The following is a 22,751-nucleotide window of genomic DNA, read 5'->3' as shown; positions in this document are numbered from 1 at the left end:
CTCAGACACACTTCGATTAGTATCTAAGTGACAGATGTTTCTGAGTCACTGAAGTCACCCGAGAAGTACTTTAATATTTCCTGAATGTACCTGCTGGTGTAGGGTGAAGCGGGACCGACAGGGGTCAGAGGAACTCCGGGACAGCAGGGGCCAAGGGGCGACGTTGGGCGTGTCGGGCCACCTGGACCCATCGGACAGCAGGTGTTGTACTTTATCATTCTTGTTGCTAAAATAGCTGTAGACCCATTCTGGCCTCACATTACCACCATTCCTAGTTAATATTTTCGTTTTTGAACAGGGCGCGTCAGGACAGGATGGAGCTCTGGGTCCCCGCGGCTCAGCGGTAAGTGATTGCAGCAAAGCTCTTTAACCAGCTGATCTTTGTCTACAAATGTCTTACAATAAAGGTCTTTATTTAATCTATTGCTGCTCTGTCACCTGACCAGGGTATAGCCGGTCTCCAGGGTCCACCTGGTATGGTTGGTCCCCCTGGCCCCCCCGGCCCCCAGGGTTCAACAGGAGCTCTTGGAGCAAAAGGCCAACTGGTATGAGCTCTCATTTTTTTAAATTTTCTCTCTCCCTGTCATGTGAGTCTTCATTTCTCTATCCTAAAATGTCTGTTTTAAACTCTTCTTCAGGGTGATGTTGGAGCTCCTGGATTCAAGGGAGAGGCTGGATTCAAGGGAGAGCGGGTAAGACCAAAGCTACCCCAAATAAAGACCCTAAAAGTTCATCTTAGATGTTATTTTGGTGGTTAGGTTAAGGATTTGTCAACTGATTCAGTGGGTATGAATTTATGTTAGGGTGACCATGGTGCACCAGGTCCCTTAGGGCCCATGGGAGAAGATGGAAAGCGTGGACCCCGAGGCGATGCTGGATCCATCGGGCCTCCAGGATCCCCAGGAGAGACAGTGAGTCCATCAAGAATATTCACAGTCCAGTCATGTATAATATATTTAATGTATTCCTTTTTTAACTCGAAACTACACGCTGGAAACAAGACAGACTAAAGCTTTCTTTTTCTTTGTTATAGGGACCACCAGGAAATAGGGGTTTCCCTGGTGCTGACGGTTTACCAGGCCCAAAGGTGAGTATTTATGACTCTAATTCGCCATCAGGTTCGTCACATTCATTTCTGTGATTTTTGAATATTTCACACTTTCTCTGAACAGGGAGCCCAGGGCGAGAGAGGGCTGCCAGGATCTTCAGGCGCCAAAGGTTTATCTGGAGATCCAGGACGCAACGGAGAGTCAGGCTTGACAGGAGCTCGGGTAAAGTCGCATGTTGTAATTCATTGCCTAGAGCAGAAGGTTTATTTCATCCTTTTGCTCATGTTTGCAGGATTTTGTATATAAAAGTGAGCGTCTGACAACCTCTGCTCACGAGGGAAATGATTCTCTTCTGAGTGGTTGGCAAGTGGTTGCTGCAGGTTGATGACATTTGCTGTGAAGCTGAAAAGCCAAAGTCATGGCAGCATAGAAACCAGTCAGTGAGTACCTGAAAATCTCCAGTCACAGGAAAAAATGTGTATTCCAGAATTATATTGGTAATAATAATTGATGATATTGGCTGCAAAGAGGTATTTGGTGCTGGTTGGTTGTTAGCAGGTTGCCTGTTATTTACATGGAAGATATCGATTTGTCTGCAAACATGTGATAACTATTCTTTGAGTCATAGTGAAACTTGAAAAAGTTGCAACACAACCTGGAGAAGTAGAAACTTGACTTTCAAAGTAAAAACTGAGCTTTCGGAAATGTGTTGGCTGCAGCAATAAGGCACAACGTTTACTTTGAAGGTCAATGTCGAGGAGCAGTTGGCAAGTGTTTGCCTCCTGCTCCTCGACATCAGGGCAGCAGGAAAGAATTGTCAAATCATTTTACCTATAACAGGCCCACTGTACACTTAGACCTTAATGACCCCGCCCTACCAGATACCTACCTCGGTACTTTTTACTCTTTGAGGCAACCAACCACAGGAGGGTGCACAGGCTAGAAAGCTGCTGGACCAGACAAGGTACCAGTGTTGAACAACTGTGCAATACAATAAAAGGATGGTTAAACGGTCATATTTAACTTCAGAGTAAAGACTTCTGACCTCAGCATCCATGAAATCCTTCAAATCCTTCAAAAGCAGAGGTCCCAGCATCATAACTGATCCTTCTCAACCTTCTCACAGCATCTTCTTTATCACAGAATGCTAAACCAGAACCTGTGATTTCAGAGTGTAAACTGCTTTTAAGTTTTTATTAGGCACAAGATTTTATTCTGCTCTAATAGTCGCATTTTATTCTATACTGCCTCTTGATTCTGTTTTATATGACCCAAAATCTCACGTATGATCCATATTTATTCTGTTTATTAATGTTTATTATGGCACTTTATTGTGATTTAGGGCAGGGATAGCTCAGTAAGGGCAGGGATGGCTCAGTAAGGGCAGGGATGGTTGCCCCATGATCGGAAGGTTGGGGGTTCGAATCCACTGAATGGCTACCCTGAGGTACCCCTGAGCAAGGTACTGTCCCTACACACTGCTCCCCGGGCGCCTGCTTAGTGGCTGCCCACTGCTTCACTGAGTGAATGGGTCAAATGCAGAGAAAAACAAGTAATTTCCCCACGGGGATCATTATATAGTATACATTATTATTATTTATTATGGTTCAAAGTTCAAAACTCCAGCAACTGCTTGCCAACTGGTCAGGGAATGCACAGATTCATCTATTCAGATTGCTGCACTGCATGCTGCTTCAACAGCAAACTGACTTAAAGTTAATCTGAATTTAGTTGGTCTTTAGGTGTTGCATCTTCATTAAATTATCCTTGAGAAACTTGCATGTGCCTGAATTTTATAGCCATACTCTGTTTTAAACTGCAATCTTCAAGAGCGATTCTAAGTTGGTATTTAAATAAACATGCATAGCAGAATTAGCTAGTGACAAGAAGTGCTAGCTTTGCTTGGAGTCTTTATAATGCATATAAAAAACTGCATATAAAATATGTGGCCTTGCAGCCTTAAACCAGCATTCCTACTTATGACCACTGGAGAGCGACCTTTCTACTTAAAAAATAAGTCAAGTTATGTAAACATGTATGAAAGAAATTATTCTACTATGACTTCAGTAACCTTTTTCTGATGAGCTTATGCTATCAAACACAAATCTGAAGTCTGATTTATTAAAATATAGTACTTAGTTTGCAAATTATGGTCCCCAATAGAGTCAGAAAGGATGATGAAAAAAAACCTCAAACGCACCTGAACTTAACCAGAAACTTGTTTCATTCAGCATTTAAAAGACTTGTTTGTGTTACTTCACAGGGTCTCACAGGTCTCATAGGTGCCCAGGGAGCAGAGGGGAAGCAAGGACCGGTGGTATGTAATCAAATACATTAACTTTCACCACTTGTAGATTTGCACACACCTGCTCAGCAGTAAATGTGTTTCTGTCTTCTCAGGGATCCGCTGGAGATGACGGCAAACAAGGCCCAGCTGGTTCAACTGGAAACAGAGGCCCAGCTGGGCCGATGGGCCTGCCGGGACCAAAGGGCTTCCTAGTCAGTACGAATGAGTGTGGCTAGATAAGCCTAATGAGAGAAGCCAGATGAATATATTTGTGAAAATAAATGCAAAAGAAGCTCCATAATAACACAAAATATGCTGATTGATGGTCCCTGTTGTTTTTTAGGGTGATGCTGGGAAGGCTGGAGAAGCTGGAAGTCCAGGAGCTCCAGGTCAAAGGGCAAGTTAAATCCACAGCTGATGCAAATACAGCTCATACTTCCTGCTGAGGCTTCACGCTCTTTATCTCAAGCACAAACATGCTGATAAATGCTGCTCTTTACTGTCCTCTAGGGACCAAATGGAAAAGATGGAGAGAGAGGCGCCGCCGGTCCACCTGGCCCAGCTGTAAGCATCCGTCTCAGCTGAGAGTTTCTCATTATTAATAATGTAAACAGTTATGTTTTTAATATAATGTGTTTGTTTGTCCTGCAGGGTCCTGCAGGGAAGAGAGGAGAGCAGGGATCTCAGGGAGTGTTTGGCTTCCAGGTACTCTTCATCACATAACGCAAAGAATTTAGTTCCTATCACTGGAGCTCAATCTCACTTTTAATTCTTTATTTTATTTATTTAACCAGGTAACAAAGGAGATTGGCCACGATTAAAGTTCTTCTCTATTGTTTTTATGATTATCAAATAAAATAAAAACTGTTTGGGGTGTTTTTAGGGTTTGCCCGGAACACCAGGCCCACCTGGAGAGTCAGGAAAGCCAGGTGACAAGGTACGACTCGGGTATTTTAAAATATTTTTCAAGTTAACCCACATAATATAAATTGTGCAGGGACTTCTATACAGCATGTAAAATCTGCTTAATGTTTTTTTTTTTTTGTAGGGTCTTGCAGGAGAGATTGGGGAAGTTGGCGCTACAGGACCAAGAGTAAGTCCGTTAGTCCAATTTCCACTTTTCTATTGCTCAGTTCTGAAACTTCAGATCATCACAGTCCAGCTTGAAACATGAACATTTTCTGTAACCCACCCATAGCTCTAATCATCGTATGAATAAGAATTTCGGTGCATCCCTTTGTGTTTTCATTGATTGATTTTGATCGTCTGATGATTGTTAAATTTTACTTTTCTTTTCGGTTGAACTTGTTTCCAGCTAATGATGATGAGCTGTAAGAGTTAAGGATCTAAAATAGAAAACAAATATTAGTTTCATAACTTATTGATGATTTAGTAGTTGAGTTTCTTCTTGAAATGTCAAAAGTTTTAAAAAGGTTTGATTTGGTAACCAGTCTGAAAGGATTTTTAGAACATAAATGGAAATATATCCTAAAATTGTATAAAATGGGATTAACTTAATTAAAAGATGCATCTACTATTATTATATGTGAAAAAACAGCTAATACAAATTTTTTTTTTTTTTTTACTTGTTCGTATTTTATAAAATGTCAAAACCTGTAGATTAACATGCAGCAAAACAGATTTATTTAAGATAACTTATAAAGATAACTCTTTATTGTCATTGCACAGTCATGCTTAGTACGATAGTACAATGAAATTGGAAAACTGTTGCACGTTAGCACTAAGCACATCCAGTGTTGGGAAGGCTACATTTAAAATGCTACAGATTACAGAATACATGGCCGTTAAGTTACTTAATGTGAGTAACGTATTCTGAATACTTTGGATTACTTGATATATTAACATGCTTTTTACAACTACATGAATGTACTATTGCTGTGTGATTTCTATTACTGAAGTCTACTCGCCACCGAGCTAACTTTGTTAGCTGGCGTTAGCTGAGGTTAGTTCATGGACTGCAGACTGTTAGACTTGATGGATAGAATTAAAAACCTGCTAGCTGCAAATAATCATGTGCAGTTCTGAAAGCAATACCAACTAGATTTTTAAATCTTAATATAAAATGAGTAACAGTAGGGTCGACATTAGGTAAGGCTGCACTTTTTGCAGTGATCTCGTATAGAAAACTATTTCTGTATCAGTAATATATTTTCTTTCTGTCTGCTTTCAGAACTGCACATGATTATTTGCAGCTAGCAGGTTGTAATGCAGCCTTTAGTAATAGTAATAAATCACACAACAATGTTACATCAAAGATACTGAAGTGGCACATAACCCAGGTAGCTACCACAACTAAAACAAGGTAGTTGCAGTAGGCTAATGTTAGTTTTTTAAAAAGAACTTAGTTCCAGATGTTTCGTTAGGTTGGAGGTGGAGTTTTATTGGTCAATTTGTTCATATGTTTAAAGTTAAACCTTTTAACATGGAACTCTCTGGGTTTTGACTAAATTTGGAACAAGCCTCTAGTGGCCATTTGTGAAACTGCAACTTCCTTCTTGATTTTTTTGCCTCAGCGGTCATCGCTAACCTTACACATACTTTTTCTGTTCAATGCAATAGGACAGGGATGTCAAACTAATTTTACACATCTTGGGCCACATACAGCCCAGTCTGAGCTTAAGAGGGCTCATCCAGTGAAACTCCTTTCTGTCAGTACAAAGGAGTTTAACATGTGCAACAACATTGTACATTTAATCCCTGAGATCAGTCTCAGGAGTTGTTCCAGGGGCCATTTCTGGGCCCCATATGTGTGACACCCCTGCAATAAGAAATAAATGTATAAACTTATCTTTTGGTTGTTCTTGCAGGGAGAGAGAGGTTCTCCAGGAGAAAGAGGTGAAACTGGGCCCAATGGGCTGCAGGGACCCAAAGGTAGTCCAGGTGCACCCGGACCAGATGGGCTAAAGGTATGGTAACCATAAAACTACTGATGCTTAACCCTGAACAACAAAAAGACTCATTGCTTGCATTAAATTGTTTATAATAAGCCTTGCTGCTTACTTTGCACATTTTAGGGTAGCCCTGGACCCAAGGGTGCTGCTGGAGAGCCAGGAGGTCCAGGACTTCAGGGGATCCCAGGAGAAAGAGGCATACCCGGATCTTCAGGCCCGAAGGGAGATGCTGTAAGTTAAAGAATACATTCATTACACCATCTCCAAAGAAAAAGACAGCAGTTTTACCAATAGCATGACTGTAAGAGGAGCAAAATGTAAGGTACTGTGAGACCTCGAGATATTGGGGATAATCAGAACCAAAGGAGGGAAAACTAAGAAACCATTAAGTGAACCTGATTTGTTCTAACAGGGCGCTACTGGGGAAAAAGGACCAGAAGGAAAGGCGGGGGCTGATGGAGCGAGGGTGAGTCCCCATAACCGTGATCCTTACTGCAGATGAAAAAACTGTGTGTCAAAATATTTCACTTCACCTGAAGCAAGTTTGTGATTAAATCCAAACATAAATCCCTCGAAATTCTGCTGGTTTACTTGGTGATTTCTCTCCAAGTCCACTGTGCAAAGACAAAATCAAGATTGTTAATGTGAAAAACAACATATGAAATCATAGTCTACTAATAAAAATAAAAATAAAATTCACTACCTGCAGCCTGCAAAGACTAATATATGTCTAAATTATGTCTAATATATTTCCTCATGTCATTGCACCAGGGGCTTCCTGGTCCCATTGGACCTGCTGGTCCCAGTGGACCAAACGGAGTGAAGGTAAGCATAAAAGCTGTTTTTCAGCCCAGAAATGTGTTTGTTTCAGTTTAATGATTTATCACAAAGCACAGCTACAAGATGATTAACAGTGACCCTGCACTGTTTCTGTAAAACTGATTTAGAGCTCTTCAAGTCCCGTAAGGTGATTTTGTGATGATTTTATGATAACTTGTGAACATTAGATAAAAAATATATTGTTAGAGGGCTTTAAGGACTTTGTATTTATGTAAATAAACTCTTGTTAATAAATACTGGTTATGTATTTTTGTTTTTAAATATTTACAATATTTCATTTCAGGGTGAAACTGGCCCATCCGGACCAACAGGGCGCAGAGGAACAAGAGGAATCGCTGTAGGCACAATATTTTATTTTACATTTATTTGAGCTGATATTCACTTTTTTCAATGCTGTAATTTCTTCTTGATTGTGTGTATTGGTGTGTGTGACCATGTTCACAGGGATCTACTGGTGAGCCTGGTCCGACTGGTGCTGCTGGCTTCCCTGGACCTCCTGTAAGTGGCCTGTTACAGTGTGACGCACAAAACCACCGAAGGATTAACAGAATAATAAACTAGAAGGTAACTGAAGAGAGATTCATCTCTAGCTACTGTTTTTTTCTTTCCCAGGGTCCTGACGGTCAGCCTGGGGTCAAAGGTGAAACAGGTGAGACAGGTCTGAAGGGAGAAGCAGGATCACCTGGACCTCAGGGCGTGGCTGGAAAACCAGGAGAACAGGTACGCTGCCAAATGTTTTAATATCTAAAATCTGAAACAATCCTTATTAATGTGGGTTTACAGTTTCTGTGAAGCAGAATTAATCACAAAGTTTTAGTTTTACATGCACCAGTCTGAAAAGTACAAAAGCAGTGCACATATATTCAGTATCAGTGGCTCTAATAAAAATCTTAATTAATATGAAAAGGAAAAATGCCTCTTTTTCAACACTTTCAACACATTTTTACAACACTGTGAAGGAGCCACCCCTCTTTTTTGAAGGATTTATTCATTTATTTGAAAGTTTTCACTCATGCATTTGTTCTTAGGCAAGCGTCACTGGACCATGAGGGTGATTGGCATGCATTTCGTATGTCGCTTGGATGTAATTGGCATACATTCTGAGAGAAAAAAGTGTCTCTGGTTATGCTTTACTTATTTTGAGAGCTACATTTGACCTTCTTTTCTCTTAATGAGTAACTTGACAGGAAGTAGATGGGTCGCGTGAAAAATTGTCCTGTGTCTGTGTTTTTCAGGGACCTGTTGGTGTGACCGGGCTGAAAGGTGGCAGAGGAACAAAGGGTCCAACGGTGAGTATTTTGACCCGGACAAGGCTCTCCAAAACTCAGTGATGAACATATTTGAGGTAAAACTTGTCTCCTTCCCACAGGGCTCCCCCGGTTTTCCTGGATTGCCTGGAGGAGTTGGTCCACCTGGTCCTCTTGTGAGTTCCTTATAAAAACAAACCTTAAAGACCTGACATAGTGTAAATGAACTGGGATGCACAAAAACATCCAGTTTTCTTTTATTAAGTCACTTTTATGTTTGTATTTCAGGGTGCAGTTGGAGCAGACGGGCCTATAGGTGCTCCAGGAAAGCAGGGTCCTCCCGGGATTCGAGGAGAGAACGGAGGTCAGGGACGTCAAGGCGAGCATGGACCTCCAGGGCCACCCGGCGGATCTGGAGAGAAAGGAGAATCTGGAGAGGATGGTCCTCCTGTAAGATGAAGTTTTTTGTTGCTGTTCAAATTCAGAGATGTTTCAGTTGCTCATCAGCTCTGGTGCTTCTCCGTCAGGGTCCTGATGGGCCTCCAGGACCTGCTGGCGCCGCAGGGCAGCGAGGAATTGTCGGCCAACCTGGAGTCAGAGGAGAGAGAGGCTTGCTGGGACTGCCAGGTCCTGCTGTGAGTGCTCCCGCTAATGTTTCCTCTTTATTGTTATCGCTCACAAAGGCAACTTGCTCCTCAGCAGTGCCATTATTTATGTTAGAGTTAGATGAGGAAGTTTGTGTTTATTTGTGCCTCAGGGTCAACCGGGAAAAGCAGGAGCACCTGGACCTCAGGGAAGCACTGGTCCTCCTGGGGGTATCGGTTTACCAGGAGCCACTGGGCCAAGAGGAGATCCTGGACCCGAGGTTTGTCCTTGAGATGGAGCTGTATAAATCAAATCTGACTTTTATCTAAGCGGTTTAAGGCTTCAATCTAAAGTGACTCTCAGAAAGTGCTGTTTATGTCTAGAAAACATAACTAGAATGTTTCTGTAGCTCAAAAGCAGATTTCTTTGACTGTTCAGTATTCACCAACTTATTAAAAGTTTATTAAGACAGCAGTTTTGTCACATTTCTTTTAACCTGTCAGTTACAGGCTTGCAGGTTTGTGGCCTTTAGCAACGACAGCACATAAAATTTGTTTTCAGTATCAGCACATTCAGCTAAACACCTGGAAATCATAGTGCCATGCGAGTCTTTGTAGATGACTCAGCCTTATATATCACAGATCTGGTTTTTCCTTCCTCTTATCAGAAGTGAACAATTTCTTGTTTTGTTTTTCTCAGATCTTAAGTTTCTAATATCATTTGTTTATTCAGGGTATTGTTGGAGCTGAGGGGCCTCCTGGTAAGGACGGCCTAGTCGGAGAAAGGGTAAGATAAAATGTATAAAATGTATCTGTGTGTTTGTTTTAGAGGCTTGGTGTGGTCTAATCTCTGGCCTGTTTGTAGGGTGACAGGGGCAATCCTGGCCCAGAGGGTCTGGCTGGTGGTCCAGGGTCTCCAGGTACTGAGGGTCCAGTGGGAATAACAGGCAGTCCAGGTCAAATGGGTGTAAATGTGAGTTTAACAAACAGATCAACCAGGACTACAAAAACTAGAAGGTCTCTAAAAAAAAATGACCACAACAAAGAGGGATAAATTTTTAACTTTTTTTTTTTTTAAATCATGGATGGTACCAGATGTAAAACACGAGGACACGGCCATGTGGTAATTAACATGTAATCCAGCAGCCTAGTAATACTGATAATGATGTCAGCCTCTCATGTTTACGCTGTAGGCTCCACAAAACGTCCCCTCAGAAGTCTAAATCAGGCCTTTCAACTTTAACAGCTGTGTAACTGACAAAGGTGTGAACAACTGACAGTTAATGAGCTATGGCTTATTTAAATGCCATTATCTGATTGGTCATCTCCTTCCTGTCTCTGATTGGTGGATACTTTTGATGTGTTTTCACTTGCATTTCAGATAAATGGCTGAATCTGATTGTAAGACTCCTTGAAATGGACGTACACAAATGTAATCCTGTTGAGAGTTAATTATTTATTTATCCATACAGTATTGGATAGATACGTAATTCCAGCTCAGTTTAAAGCCAAATCATCACAGCTGCAGTGTCTCAGCTGCCATTCATAGTTTAAAGCTACTCTCACTCTCATGTGGACACACATAGTAATGGGCAACAATCCCAGACACCAACATAGACACTTTGTTCATTTGCTGATTTTCAAAATAAAAGTATATTATTTATTTTACTGTGAGTACCCACTGTTATCTCCCATCAGATATTTTAGCCAATTTATTTTTTTAGTTCTCTTTTTTTTAACAGCAAGCAACAGATTAAAGTTCAGCATTAAACTCGAGCTACATCTTTAAATCCACAACTGTTACGTCTCTTTTGACTTTAGGGTGAAAGAGGCCCTCCTGGACCCCAAGGACAGCCAGGAATACGGGGAAAAGTTGGCCCTCAAGGACCACAGGGGGACAAAGGAGCTGCTGGAGAGCCTGGGGAGAGGGGTCAGAAAGGTCACAGAGGATTCACCGGGCTCCAAGGCCTGCAAGGAACAGAAGTAAGAAAGATGTGTGGACATTAAGGTTACATCATAGAAACAAGAAATTAGAAGTTTTAATGTACTCCTTTGTGTTTTAGGGTGCCACAGGAGACGCAGGAGCTATAGGAGTCGTTGGACCAAGCGGTCCGAGGGTAAGCAATAATCAAAATCACATTAAAAACTAAACATAATTTCTCTTCCTGTCGTCTTGTGAAAATGTTTTTCTGATATCCACACAGGGGCCTCCTGGAGTGGTCGGTCCTCCAGGTAAGGAAGGAAACATTGGCCACCCTGGAGCTATGGGTCCTCCTGGAAGCAGAGGGAGCAGCGGAGATGTCGGAGCACAGGTGAAAGAAGCGGGAAAGAAGCTGTGATTTTTCCTGCATAGATGAAACAAGCGTGTACAAAAATTTCCATTGTGACATATTCCAGGAACATTTCTGCACTCCGCAGTCAGACTTTGAGCACTTTACCACACTTATTTTATCAGTACAAAATACATTTATGTGCTTGTACAATGGTTTTCTCTCTGGTTCATGCATTACATTGGATACATCTGATAAAATTACAGTGAATGCTGTTTGTTCAGAACAAACGGGGAGGCCAGACAGACACGGGGGCACGACTGGGAAGATGGAAAGATGTGATTTGGAGCTATATAAATAAAACTGAATTAAATTGCATTGTAAACAAAGCATCATTCTGGACAGAGCTTAAACTTGTTGCTTTTAGCCTGTGATTTCTCAACAAAAGCATGAAAATATTAGCTGAAAACTCACGTTTGCCAATCGCCAAAGATTCGGTGGGACGGATTTTCATTGTCACAGCATAATGAAGCATATTTTAGGATGGCAATGTGATACTTTACACCTAAAGTTAAAGTTATAAGTCAAAGAGAGATACTCAATAAAATTTCAAGAGGTACAAAGTCATAGTAGATCATCCTCTTTGGATCAAAAATAGCTTTATATTTTAGTAACTAGAAAGCTCATTAATCATTTTCATTATTCAGGGCCCACCTGGTGAACCAGGCCCCCCTGGCCCTCCAGGATCCCCAGGACCTCCCACCTCCCTTTCTGAAGACCTTTTTGCTGGCCTGGTCGATTATGAAGCACAAGGAATTCCTGAAGCCATGGAATTCATTGAGGACGCTGTGGCCGCCGAACCTCCTCTGCTTCCCGAGTTCAACAAAGATGAAGCCCTTCCCAACAAGAACTCGGCCACACTGCGGGCAGACACCGGCATCCACGCCACACTGAAGAGCCTCAGTGGAAATCTGCAGAACTTCCGCAGTCCTGACGGCAGCAAGAGGAACCCTGCCAAAACCTGCCAGGACATCAAGAACTGCTACCCACAGAAAAGCAGCGGTCAGGATCTGCACTTCTTCAACCATTTACTGGTTATTAGATTTTGATTTTTCTACAGTTTCAGTGATGGCGCTTGTATTTCCCATACAGGTCAGTACTGGATTGATCCAAACCAAGGAAGCATAAAAGATGCCATCAGGGTCTTCTGCAATATGGAGACTGGTGAAACCTGCATCTCTGCCAACCCACCCAACATTCCCCGCAAAGCCTGGTGGACGAAATCAAGGCCCAATGACAACAAACCCATCTGGTTCGAGGCTGACATGAACGGTGGCGCCAGGGTAAGGAGTGGATGCTTTTCTAGAAGTGGCATGCATGGTGTAGTTGCTTAAAAAAAATCACTGAGCTGTTCACATGACGTGTGATTTCAGTTCCGCTACGGCAACAAGGAGGAACAACCAAACGCGGTGGCCGTGCAGCTGAAGTTGCTACAGCTTTTGTCCAAAGAGTCGCACCAGAACGTCACCTACCACTGCAGGAACAGCGTTGCTTACAACGACGAGAACAGTGGGGATCTGAAGAAAGCACTGGTCCTCAGAGCCTTCAATGGTCAAGAACTGAGAGCCCAAGGCTCCAACCGGCTACGATATACTGTCATTGAGGACGGCTGCTCGGTGAGTCTTCGATAAAATGCCTAAATTAGTTTTTCCTGGAAAATACACTGACTGATGTTTCTGTTGTTGTCCTTAGAAATCAAATGGCGCATGGGGTCGGACGGTGATTGAGTACAGGACTCAAACTTCAACCAGGCTGCCTATCATGGATTTGGCCCCCATGGACATCGGACAAGCTGATCAGGAGTTTGGCCTGGACATCGGCCCTGTGTGCTTCTCATAAAACAAGAATCCCCAGCACAGGGTTGACTGAAACTGAGTAACATCATCATCAGGGATTATAGGGAACAGGACAGGGAAGGGGGGACTTCTTTTTCTGGGAGAAAGACGAAGGCCAGATGTTTCACAGAAGTTGCTGAAGCACAGCGAACGAGAGCTTCGCAACCGCTAGGATATAATTTATTCACCTCGTCGATAAATTCACCGAACTCTAGACAAGTTTTCTGCGGTTTAGATGGAATGTAACCTTGCATGAACTGTGGAAAAGTCTTTACAGACGAGTTAACATAAGAAGTGAAGGTTTACAGTGAATAAAAGCATTCAAACCTTTTCATTTTTATGGCTTTTTTTTTTCAGTACATGCACATCCAAAGGCCAGGATAGAGAGACAGAGAGACAGAGAGTTAACAGTAGTTTTTAATTTTCATTGAAAAGTATGTTTGAACTAAATTATTAAGTTTTGTGCAGAAACTTATTTAGCGGAAACCATTTGTATCTCCTTTTTAACACGACTGTAAATGCGAGGAATGACTGTAAATGGCAAATTATTTGTTTTTTGTTGACTATGGATGTTTGAATAAAATGTCTTTCTTTGGACTGACTCTGCTCCTCCTCAAAACCAAAGCGAGAAAAGGTGAATAAACGTTCATTTTGATTGAAATTATGTAGGGTCACGAGTGCCAAAATGAAATGAATACATATATTAGATTATTAATCAATTTTAATTAATTAATTAGAACTAGAAATGATTAATTAAATATGTTAATACTTAATATCAATTTATTTCATTTACAACATTTGATACAGTTATTTAATTACAATTTTAATTAAATAATTACATTTAATGAATTGCTTGTATATTTAGTTAATTTATTTTGGCCCTCATGGCCCTCCATTCTACCCAACTCAAAAACCCACTATCTCACCACTAGAGGGAGCCAGTGCTTTAGATTTCAACATCTGAGCACAACAACCCAGGTGGCTTGGGTAAATAAATGCTGATGATTTTGTTTTATAGATCCTCCATTATATAAATATATATTTAAAAAAAATTACAAATCCAATATAAGTGTATACTTATTAATCTGACTAAATATTTTTCCAATGACAACACTTTTAAAAAAAAGGACAGCCGGAGAGAGAGGGAGCGGGAAGGCGTCCTTACAGGAAGAAAAAGCCAAAGGTCAGGCAGCATATGTTTCTGGGTCGACCTCTTCTCTCCTCGCTTGCTGAAAGACGTGACACTCTCGCCATTTCCTGCTGCCCGAGCTCGCTGCACATCTGTCGAGGTGGTCATTTTTAGTCGGGCCCTGCTATTTTCATTTGAAGTGTGGAAAGTTGTACAGAGCCAGATTGACAAGTGTGGCTATGCACACGTTTCCATCAGTTTGCTGCAAAGAACCTTTGCTGTAAATGCAGCTCGAGTTTATCCACTTTGCACCTTAGATGTACGTTATTTCTGCAAGTAAAATTCAGCAGGAGTCATTTAACAAATGAATCCCTCACTGCTTCACAAATCAAAGACATGAACAACTCTTATTCATTTATTGTACCGTTTTTAAGACCACGTTGAGCATATTACCTCATTGCAATGAGCTTATATCTTATATGTTTATACATATTCTTAAAATATGTAAATAAAGATAATTTTTATTTGCATTTAATTGATTTTCTTAAAATATCAAGAATGGCTATGCTGTGTATCTGTCACTGGTGGGTTTTATCCTGCCTGTCATGCTAATGCAGGAGCTAAAACTTAAGGACTGAGTATGCACGTAAGAGCATGTGGTCTGCATGTAGTCTGTGCATTTCTGACAATCTGACAAACCAAAATTTATGTTTCTCCATTTGCATACCTTTATTCATCTCTGATTTACTCCCTTGGTTGCAATTCAATTTGTTTCAATTCATTTTTACTTATAGCACCAAATCACAACAGCAGTCACCACATGGCGCTTTGTATTGTAAAGACGCTACAAAAATATAGAGGAAACCCCACCAATAAAAAACCCAGCAATGAGAAAGCACTTGGTGACAGTGGGAAGGAAAAACTCCTTTTTAACAGGAAGAAACATCCAGCAGAAAAGGCTCAGGGAGGGACGGCCTTCTTTGGTTGGAGTGGGGAGTTACTGGTTGTTAGCACATTACCGGGGTTGCCTGTAGAGAATAGCGTCTTAAAAAATTATATTTTGTGTCATGAAACAGTTTCTATGAGCATGCAGATGTGAACATAGAGACACTGTCAGCATGCAGGGTTTGGAAATTTAAGCTTTGGACTTAACATTGGCTGATGGCACTAAATAAAAAGTGAAGCTAGGAGGGTGTGATAGATGTTTGAATATTATAACTAAGGCAAATCAGTATAACATGAAAACAATTCATGTCTATCACCCTGATGGAGCGCTAAATGAGCACTGTATGAATGCATATCAATAGTGTTATTATTATAAACGGGCATGTGGAAGTGCTTGTCCCCAGAAACTGTGCAGTCTTCTGATAATCTCAGAGAGGAAGTCATTCCTCATCTCCTGAGGAAACACTGCACATGAGCACCAAGGCTCCTTCTCCTCTTTCCACGCCCTCCCGCTCACATGCATGTTTACATTTTGGGGTTTTCTCTGCAAGGCTTTCTGTGCCTGCTTCACCGAAACGACGGCCGCTGCAGTCTGCGACCCTGAGATGACTTGGCAGCGGTGCCCAGATCCTGACTGGGGTGTCCTCTTGTTCACTGAGGAGCCTCGATCAGATTTCCCAGCTACACCTTTTCCTTCCTGTGCACCCTCCAACCCCACCTCACTGACGCCCCTCTAAAAAACACTTAAAGCACACTGGGAAAGGAGCATGAGAAAGGATCCAGCCTCTGGCGTGAGTTATTCTCACTGGCGTGAATACTCTGGGCTGACAACAAAATTCTCACCATTGAAGGACGGCGTTCAGTTTTCTCTGTCAACAACAATTTGTTGGATATCCAGGGAATATGTTTTCTTGGTATTTCTTCTATAGTCTTAGCTTAATCTCATCTTGATTTCTTTTACAACTTCCCTCTGGTTTTTAAACACCTCCCACTGCTAATATCACTTTAACTGACACATTGTTGCCTACAAGGGAAATATTGTATTGAAAAAGTGATGTTAAAAAAATCCTCTGAACAATGGTTTTATAGCCAGAAATTGGATGTTAATCATATTACAGACAAAAACAGCAGAACTGATTTAAAACCAAAGTATTTTGAATTCAGCCTCATTTTCCAGACCCTACGGTTTGGTGGTAGTGGACAAAGTTTCCCTTCAGGGCTCCAGGAAGTCCCCTGTGAAACAATAGTGAGTGTTGACTTGTGATTTTTTTAGTGGCAGTTTGGTGAAGCAGCCAAAGCACCCCAATGGACACATTGGAGAGTATGTGTGAGTATGTGTGATCAAGAACTGGAAAAACTAGAGACTGAAGCACCAACCGTCATGGCTGCTGACTCTTTTCTGGGTTATGAGTCCTACACATACTGCAAAACTCTATTGGAGGTCTCCCCAGATGGGACTCAAACCCATACCCCCTGGTTTATGAGGCCAGGGGTGAGTTGTGCCAGTTTTTACTTAAAGTGACTTTAAAGAGAGGCCATGATAGTAATGCTTCCACCTTTCAGGATGTTGTGCATCCCTGGGAATAATCACTTTGGATGTGAAATATAGCATTTAAGAAATATAGCTTTCTGAAAAAAAGGTGGTCTTGCAGCACAACTTGCCCCCATTGCGGGGTAAGTTGTGCCTTTGAAGAGAATGACTTGAATTGTGCCACTGATTATTAAAGTAAAACATTATATTTTGATCTCAGAAATTGTAATGCTCTATAAAAGCTAGACAAATTCAACACAAAATTACTTATCTAAGGTTTATTTAAAGTTATTTCACAACATCAGAGGCCAGTTTTATACAAGTCAATTGTGCCATATGAGCACATCAAAAGTCAGTTTTATTAAACAAGGCCTAGTGTCACATGAACACATGTTCAGAACAAAATGAAACTCAAATGAAGACGAACTTAACTGAAATTCCCTTCACAGATCTGGTCTATTTCATAACATCCCACATGTTGATGCTACCCACTGCTCCCCTCTGGCTGTGGGTAGTTTTTTATGCACATCTTCTCTAGGGAAGACTCCGTCATCATTTTCTTTCAAAGTGAAAATGAGCACCAGTGTTGGCACCATCAACCGTCTCAACCAAAGACTTGATTGGCAGGTCCAGATCTTTTATATCGTTTTATAGCCTTGTTTCTTTTCCATCTACCTTGTCCTTTACATGTATCGTTTTAACGTCATCCTGAATACGTTCATCTTCCTCGCCACCTGACGAATGGACTTCCCTTTCTCCACTTCATTCACTCTAAAGGAGTGGAAGCCCTGCCTGTCCTCCTTATTATAAGTCTGTTGCATTATGGTCTATTTCTATTTTTGGCCTGAAATTAAGAATGTCACTGTGAAAAACTGTAAAAATACAATCTACAATTTCAATAAAAGAATATGTTTAAAATATTTATAATTTGGGGGAGTTGTGCCACTGGCCAAACTTAACCCAGGCCCCTTAGCACAAATCATGCCAACCCCAACATTTTGGAAAAAAAAAAAAAAAAAAGCATAGCGTATAGACTCATAGTGTAGCTTACCAAAGGACTAGAAAATTTGGGAAGTGTTTTCAAACTTGTCTATAACTGTTCAGACAAAAAAATCAAAGAACCTTGATTGTAGAAATTTTACAGTTTTTAAACTTAAGTGAGCCTATTTCTCATGCAGTGAGGCTCTCTTCTTTGCAGGATGAGTAAAATGGCTGACTCTTCACAAATGTACTGCCACTTGATCAGTTTCTTCTATGGCTTCCTAGAAAAAAAGGAGTGGCACAAATCACCCCGCTTTCCCCTACTGAGCAGAGGTCTCGAGTCACATCTTATTTCTTCAAGAAGTCAGACTTTCTTTCATTTTTAAAAGTGCTGTTGAGCAATATTTCTCCAGGCTTTTTGAACGTCTTTCAATGTGTTTCTTTGTACATTTGCTGCTTTTCCACTCTGACCATTTAGGGAGAAATGTTTTTGTTTGTTAAGCCCATTTAACACAATATATGACTCATTCAATCATAAAACAAAGTTCCTAACTCAAGAGATGAACCAGTGTTGTGTCTGCACATAAGAGCTAAGACTCAGTGTGTCCTTAAAAAAGATTTGAGGAAACTGGACAACACAAGTTCAAGGCCTAAAAAACAGAAATGGTCTCACTGGAAAGGCGGCTGTAAAGAAGCCGTTCTTAAGAAGGGAAACAGGGAGAAAAGGCCCAAGTATAAAAATTACACAAGAACAGGACTGAAAATCAATGACAACAGGTCTGATAGAGTGATGAATTGGAAAGGTCTGGTTAAAATCCGCGCCAATATGTTTTTGTATGCTATATTTAAAAGATGATGGAGGCTGTGTCATAGTTTTGAGGCTGAATTTTCAACCAATGGTGTTGGAGATCGTGTCAAAAATAATGGAATACGACCTGGAAAGCCCGGAGAACTATTCCTAAAGAAATGAGGGTTGAGTCAACATTTTTGCACAGTACTGTATGTTACAGTAACGACTCCAACTGTCAGCTGTACTTCTCTTTGTTCTCATTTTGGCTAAAGTGCGCTTTTTTTTAGTTGTTGTTGTGGGTTTCATGACAGCTTAAAAAAAGCCATCTGTGTTGTAAAACTCTTTAGGGAAAGCAAACCTTTTTTTTGTTTTGTTTTTTTTTTTTGCATCAACACTTTCAGTCACATGACTAAAAACGTCTTTTCTTTTTAAGCAGTTAATGCTGTGACGGCCTTTAACTTCCAGCTGAAGGTCAACAGTGGTGTTTTTCAACACCCCTGTGCCGTAAATCCACAAATCCGCCTTTTAATTGATTTAACTGATTAGATATTTTCCAGGAGAAACTCACTCATATGGTGTGACAGGAAACATTAAGAATAGATTGTAAACCTAAACCGTGGGAACTCACTGACATCACAAAACTTCAATCAGATCTGAATCTAAATGGTACTCTTAAATCTGTATACAGTACTTTCTAAAAGTATGATTTTATCTGGGTTATTGTTTAAGATCATGTATTGTACATGCCAGAGCTCCAGGCTGGTGTTTTTTCTGTTTTGTTTTGTTTTTAATCTCTTTTTGAGGTGGTATTTAAAGTCAAACGTCTCACATACACACAAAAGGCCAGTCACTTTTATGGATTCTGCCCCTAACACACCCCTCCTCCACCAGCTGTGATGGTAGCTGATCAAAGGGGAAATGGGCCGCTATAGAATCCCACCTTTTCCCAGATCCTGGGAGGAGCCTGCGCCTGGTGGCAAAGAGAAGAACAATGGCAGGAAACTAGGAGAGGAGCTAGGGAGTTCCTGTTGGCAAGATGATCCCGAAGACGAGAGTGATGGCACGCCTCGTACAAGTGGACACTGGCCCGCTGCCCTGAGCAGGAGGAACTGTGCTCTTTAAAACTAGAATAAGGTTATTGTTTGAGATGTTTTCAAGAGTTTGATTCAAAATAACTGATGTTTGCAAGGAGGGATGTCTTAGATGTCCTGCTGCAAAATGTAAAACAACAAAAAACAAACTGAATATCAGAACACAATTGTTTGCAAGGTAAACAAATGGTAGATGTTATAGTACCTATGGTTCATTTAGACTAGCATCAAGCAGGGCTCCACCTAACCCAAGGGGTACTGCTGCAGTGGGTGGAGGTAGATGGAAAGATTAGCTCAACTATTACAGTTAGAGAATTACGTGGATCTTAAGTTAAATCTAAAGTTAAGGAGTTCAATTGAACAGATAAGGAATAATTAGGTGACTTTTTTCATGTTTTCAACGTTTTGATACTAGTGTCCGAACAGATTGCAACATAAAAAACTGTTGCGTGATTTGCCTCCAGTAATCTAAAGACTGATTTCCATCTGAAGTATTGTCTAAAGGATTAATGAAACACGTGCAAAAACAGAGTCTGTAAAATTCTAATAAACTTGAAAGGCAACATTTGGTGTGACCACCTTTATTCTTCAGCAGTCTGAACTCTCTTAGGCAGCCTTCTTTTCATGTCTTTAAGTCGTCTTCAGGAATAGTTCTCCAGGCTTCTTGAAGGACATTCAAAGCTCTTCTTTGGATGTTTCTGCCTTTTGTTCTGTTCTCTGTCAACATGATCCCACACTGCTTCAATGATGTTGACGTCCGGGCTCTGGGGAGGCCGATCCATGACTGATAGTGCTCCACTGTATGTTTTTATATAAAAGTATGAATTTACTGCATTGGCAGTGAGTTTGGGATCATTGTCATGCTGAAAATGAAGCTGCTGCCAATTAGATGCTTTCCAGATGGTATTACACGGTGGATCAAAATCTGAAATTTGACAAGATCTCCAACACCACTGACTGAAATGCATTGATTTGAACAAAGAATCCTGTTTTCAGATTTTTTGTCCTCTACTTGTTCACTTACCTCAATTTTTAAGGACACATTGCACACCACACTGATATGCAAAGCTTTCAGCTATTATCTCTCTGGGAATCACCTTGTTGGTGGAAAAATACTATTTTATGTCAAACTGACTAATCTTTGGCATTTTTCACAGATTCAACTAAAGAAATGGAAATAAATGTGTTTTTGTGACAGGCTGCTCGTAACAAATTTCCTTAAGTCACAATTTAAAATAGTTTTGCTAGGTTGTCTGTTATATGTCTTTTTATGCTTGAATGATTCATAAGTCAGTGTTACGTGGCTTAACAAACAAAAACATTCTTTTGAAAATGGTCAGGTACAAGGCCTGGACTGAAAAATGAGTAAAAAAGCATTTATGTCCAAAGAAAACCTTGACAGGCCTTCAGAAAGCTTGGAGAAACATTTCTTAAGATTACTTTTTAAAAAGTGACAAGAAAGTCTGTCTTTCTCCAAAATAGAAAGAAATGAGGGTTGGCTCGAGAGTTTGGCACAGCACCTGTGATTTATTTTAGCTGAGCTCACTTTTGGATTTTACTTTGAAATAAAATTATTAAGCTGACTAGTTTGACACCTGTCTGGTTATATGTGCCCTACTGCAAACATGATAAAAATGCCTCACCCTACAGCAACAGAGTATTAAAGAATATTTTTCCTCCAAGATAATGGCTCGAACGTCATACAGCTGCAGAGGACAAAAAGAAAAACAAAAAATGAAACAGCTCAGGATTAATTAATACTGCCTTAAGAAATGCAGTATTCTGTCATGGGTCCTAGCTACACCCCTGGCTGGCTAGAACTCGGGAAATGAACTCTCCACATGATATATTCACACATTTGATCGTGACATTCCTTTTGGAGCTTCTAAAGTCGACAACGAAGTGTTGACATCACGCTGTGATGAGTCGCTTAGATAATTCATGACCTTGCAGCGGTCTGAGAGGGCGGTGCAGCAAGCGGCAGACTTCCTGTGGTCCCACCCAGGCCCGGGTCACATCCACACAGCCGGGGCCACATCGCTCACCCCAACCCTTGTGCTGTACACCCTCCACGCCCTCAAGCACAGCCAAGAACTCATTCCATTGTTCTCAGGAGTGAAACATCCCCATGCACAAGTGGCCAGAACAGCACGCCATGGGCCAGATGTGCGTATGGTATGTGTATGAACAGGGCAAAGCATTGTTTTCAACAAATACAAAAAAAACCTAAGAGAAGTTTCTAAGTGCAGTTACTGGAAATTGTTTCAGCTTATTGTTTCAAGCTTGAGTCATTCTTCCATGAAAAAAATTAACTGATTCTCGCTATTTTAACCTACTGCAAAATGTGCATGGCATGATGCACAGTATGTTGCCTATCCAGGGTTTAGAGCTATATGCTCACCGGTGGTTGGTATCATCACATTTTCTGCACCAGTCAAACCACGCCAGAAGTGACAGAACACCTTCTTCCCGCATTTCTGAGCTCATTCAGACCTCTTCAGCATTCCTAACATACCGCCCACGATGCTAGTAAGGTAGATCTCACCGTGTCTTTTTTATCAGAGGGATTTTCCAATCATACACCACACTCATGACAAATGGGAAGTGGGGAGTTTCCTCTTTCAGAAGAGAAAAAATCCATTTGACTGACCCAGACACTCAGATGATAAACTATTAACTTACTTCAACTGCATGACGGGCTTATTGGCATTTCTATTCACTTGTTTTAGTGTTTGTTAATTGTTTTTAGTGCAGTATATGATCACTTATATCATACAGAGCGTAATGCAGTATTATGAACTGAGCCATCAACCATTTAATGCAGTGGTTCTGAACCCTTTGGCACATGGCACATCCCATTTCAGAAGCTCAGAAATGGTTTCTTAAAGTCATGTTTTTAATCAAAAGAAAAGAAATCCAGCACAGAAGAGGTTGGGTGGCCATTCTTAAGGAAGGAAAACAATGAGAAAATGCTGAGGTATGAAAATTACACAAACTGGACTGAAAATCAGTGACAACGGATCTGATGGACTGAAGAATCCACATTTGATTGAATTCTCATTCTAATAATTAACAATAATTACTGAGGAGGTCAGGAGAGAGTTACAACAGTAAAACATAGTGTGCTTTAAATACACTTTAAAACACAGTGGCCGCTGTGGCATGGTTTGAGGCTGCATTTCAGTCAGTGATGTTGGGGA

The 22,751-nt window shown here is 40.9% G+C and overlaps 1 protein-coding gene across 5 annotated transcripts in view; it reads left to right on the top strand.

The window, feature by feature from the left end:
* The window catches only part of LOC120746202 (collagen alpha-2(V) chain-like), a 36,609-nt gene extending 22,928 nt beyond the window's left edge, over window positions 1-13,681 (top strand). For all 5 annotated transcript variants that reach the window (XM_040051541.1, XM_040051542.1, XM_040051540.1 and 2 more), the window contains 35 exons: window positions 103-201; window positions 299-343; window positions 447-545; window positions 639-692; window positions 804-911; window positions 1,034-1,087; window positions 1,173-1,271; window positions 3,313-3,366; window positions 3,450-3,548; window positions 3,680-3,733; window positions 3,847-3,900; window positions 3,988-4,041; window positions 4,220-4,273; window positions 4,385-4,429; window positions 6,165-6,263; window positions 6,372-6,479; window positions 6,661-6,714; window positions 7,020-7,073; window positions 7,372-7,425; window positions 7,533-7,586; window positions 7,701-7,808; window positions 8,324-8,377; window positions 8,458-8,511; window positions 8,624-8,785; window positions 8,863-8,970; window positions 9,093-9,200; window positions 9,653-9,706; window positions 9,785-9,892; window positions 10,741-10,902; window positions 10,983-11,036; window positions 11,124-11,231; window positions 11,897-12,251; window positions 12,342-12,532; window positions 12,623-12,865; window positions 12,942-13,681. In XM_040051541.1, the coding sequence (XP_039907475.1) occupies window positions 103-201; window positions 299-343; window positions 447-545; window positions 639-692; window positions 804-911; window positions 1,034-1,087; window positions 1,173-1,271; window positions 3,313-3,366; window positions 3,450-3,548; window positions 3,680-3,733; window positions 3,847-3,900; window positions 3,988-4,041; window positions 4,220-4,273; window positions 4,385-4,429; window positions 6,165-6,263; window positions 6,372-6,479; window positions 6,661-6,714; window positions 7,020-7,073; window positions 7,372-7,425; window positions 7,533-7,586; window positions 7,701-7,808; window positions 8,324-8,377; window positions 8,458-8,511; window positions 8,624-8,785; window positions 8,863-8,970; window positions 9,093-9,200; window positions 9,653-9,706; window positions 9,785-9,892; window positions 10,741-10,902; window positions 10,983-11,036; window positions 11,124-11,231; window positions 11,897-12,251; window positions 12,342-12,532; window positions 12,623-12,865; window positions 12,942-13,088 (3,411 nt within the window). In that variant the 3' untranslated portion in view covers window positions 13,089-13,681. The remainder of the gene's footprint in view (window positions 1-102; window positions 202-298; window positions 344-446; window positions 546-638; window positions 693-803; window positions 912-1,033; window positions 1,088-1,172; window positions 1,272-3,312; window positions 3,367-3,449; window positions 3,549-3,679; window positions 3,734-3,846; window positions 3,901-3,987; window positions 4,042-4,219; window positions 4,274-4,384; window positions 4,430-6,164; window positions 6,264-6,371; window positions 6,480-6,660; window positions 6,715-7,019; window positions 7,074-7,371; window positions 7,426-7,532; window positions 7,587-7,700; window positions 7,809-8,323; window positions 8,378-8,457; window positions 8,512-8,623; window positions 8,786-8,862; window positions 8,971-9,092; window positions 9,201-9,652; window positions 9,707-9,784; window positions 9,893-10,740; window positions 10,903-10,982; window positions 11,037-11,123; window positions 11,232-11,896; window positions 12,252-12,341; window positions 12,533-12,622; window positions 12,866-12,941) is intronic.
* Window positions 13,682-22,751: the final 9,070 nt, after the last annotated feature.

The sequence above is a fragment of the Simochromis diagramma genome, unplaced genomic scaffold (genome assembly GCF_900408965.1).
Source record: "Simochromis diagramma unplaced genomic scaffold, fSimDia1.1 OVJJ01000107.1, whole genome shotgun sequence".
NCBI lineage: Eukaryota > Metazoa > Chordata > Actinopteri > Cichliformes > Cichlidae > Simochromis > Simochromis diagramma.
The sequence above is the reverse complement of the archived record's forward strand: the minus strand, read 5'-3'. Positions and strand labels throughout refer to the sequence as shown.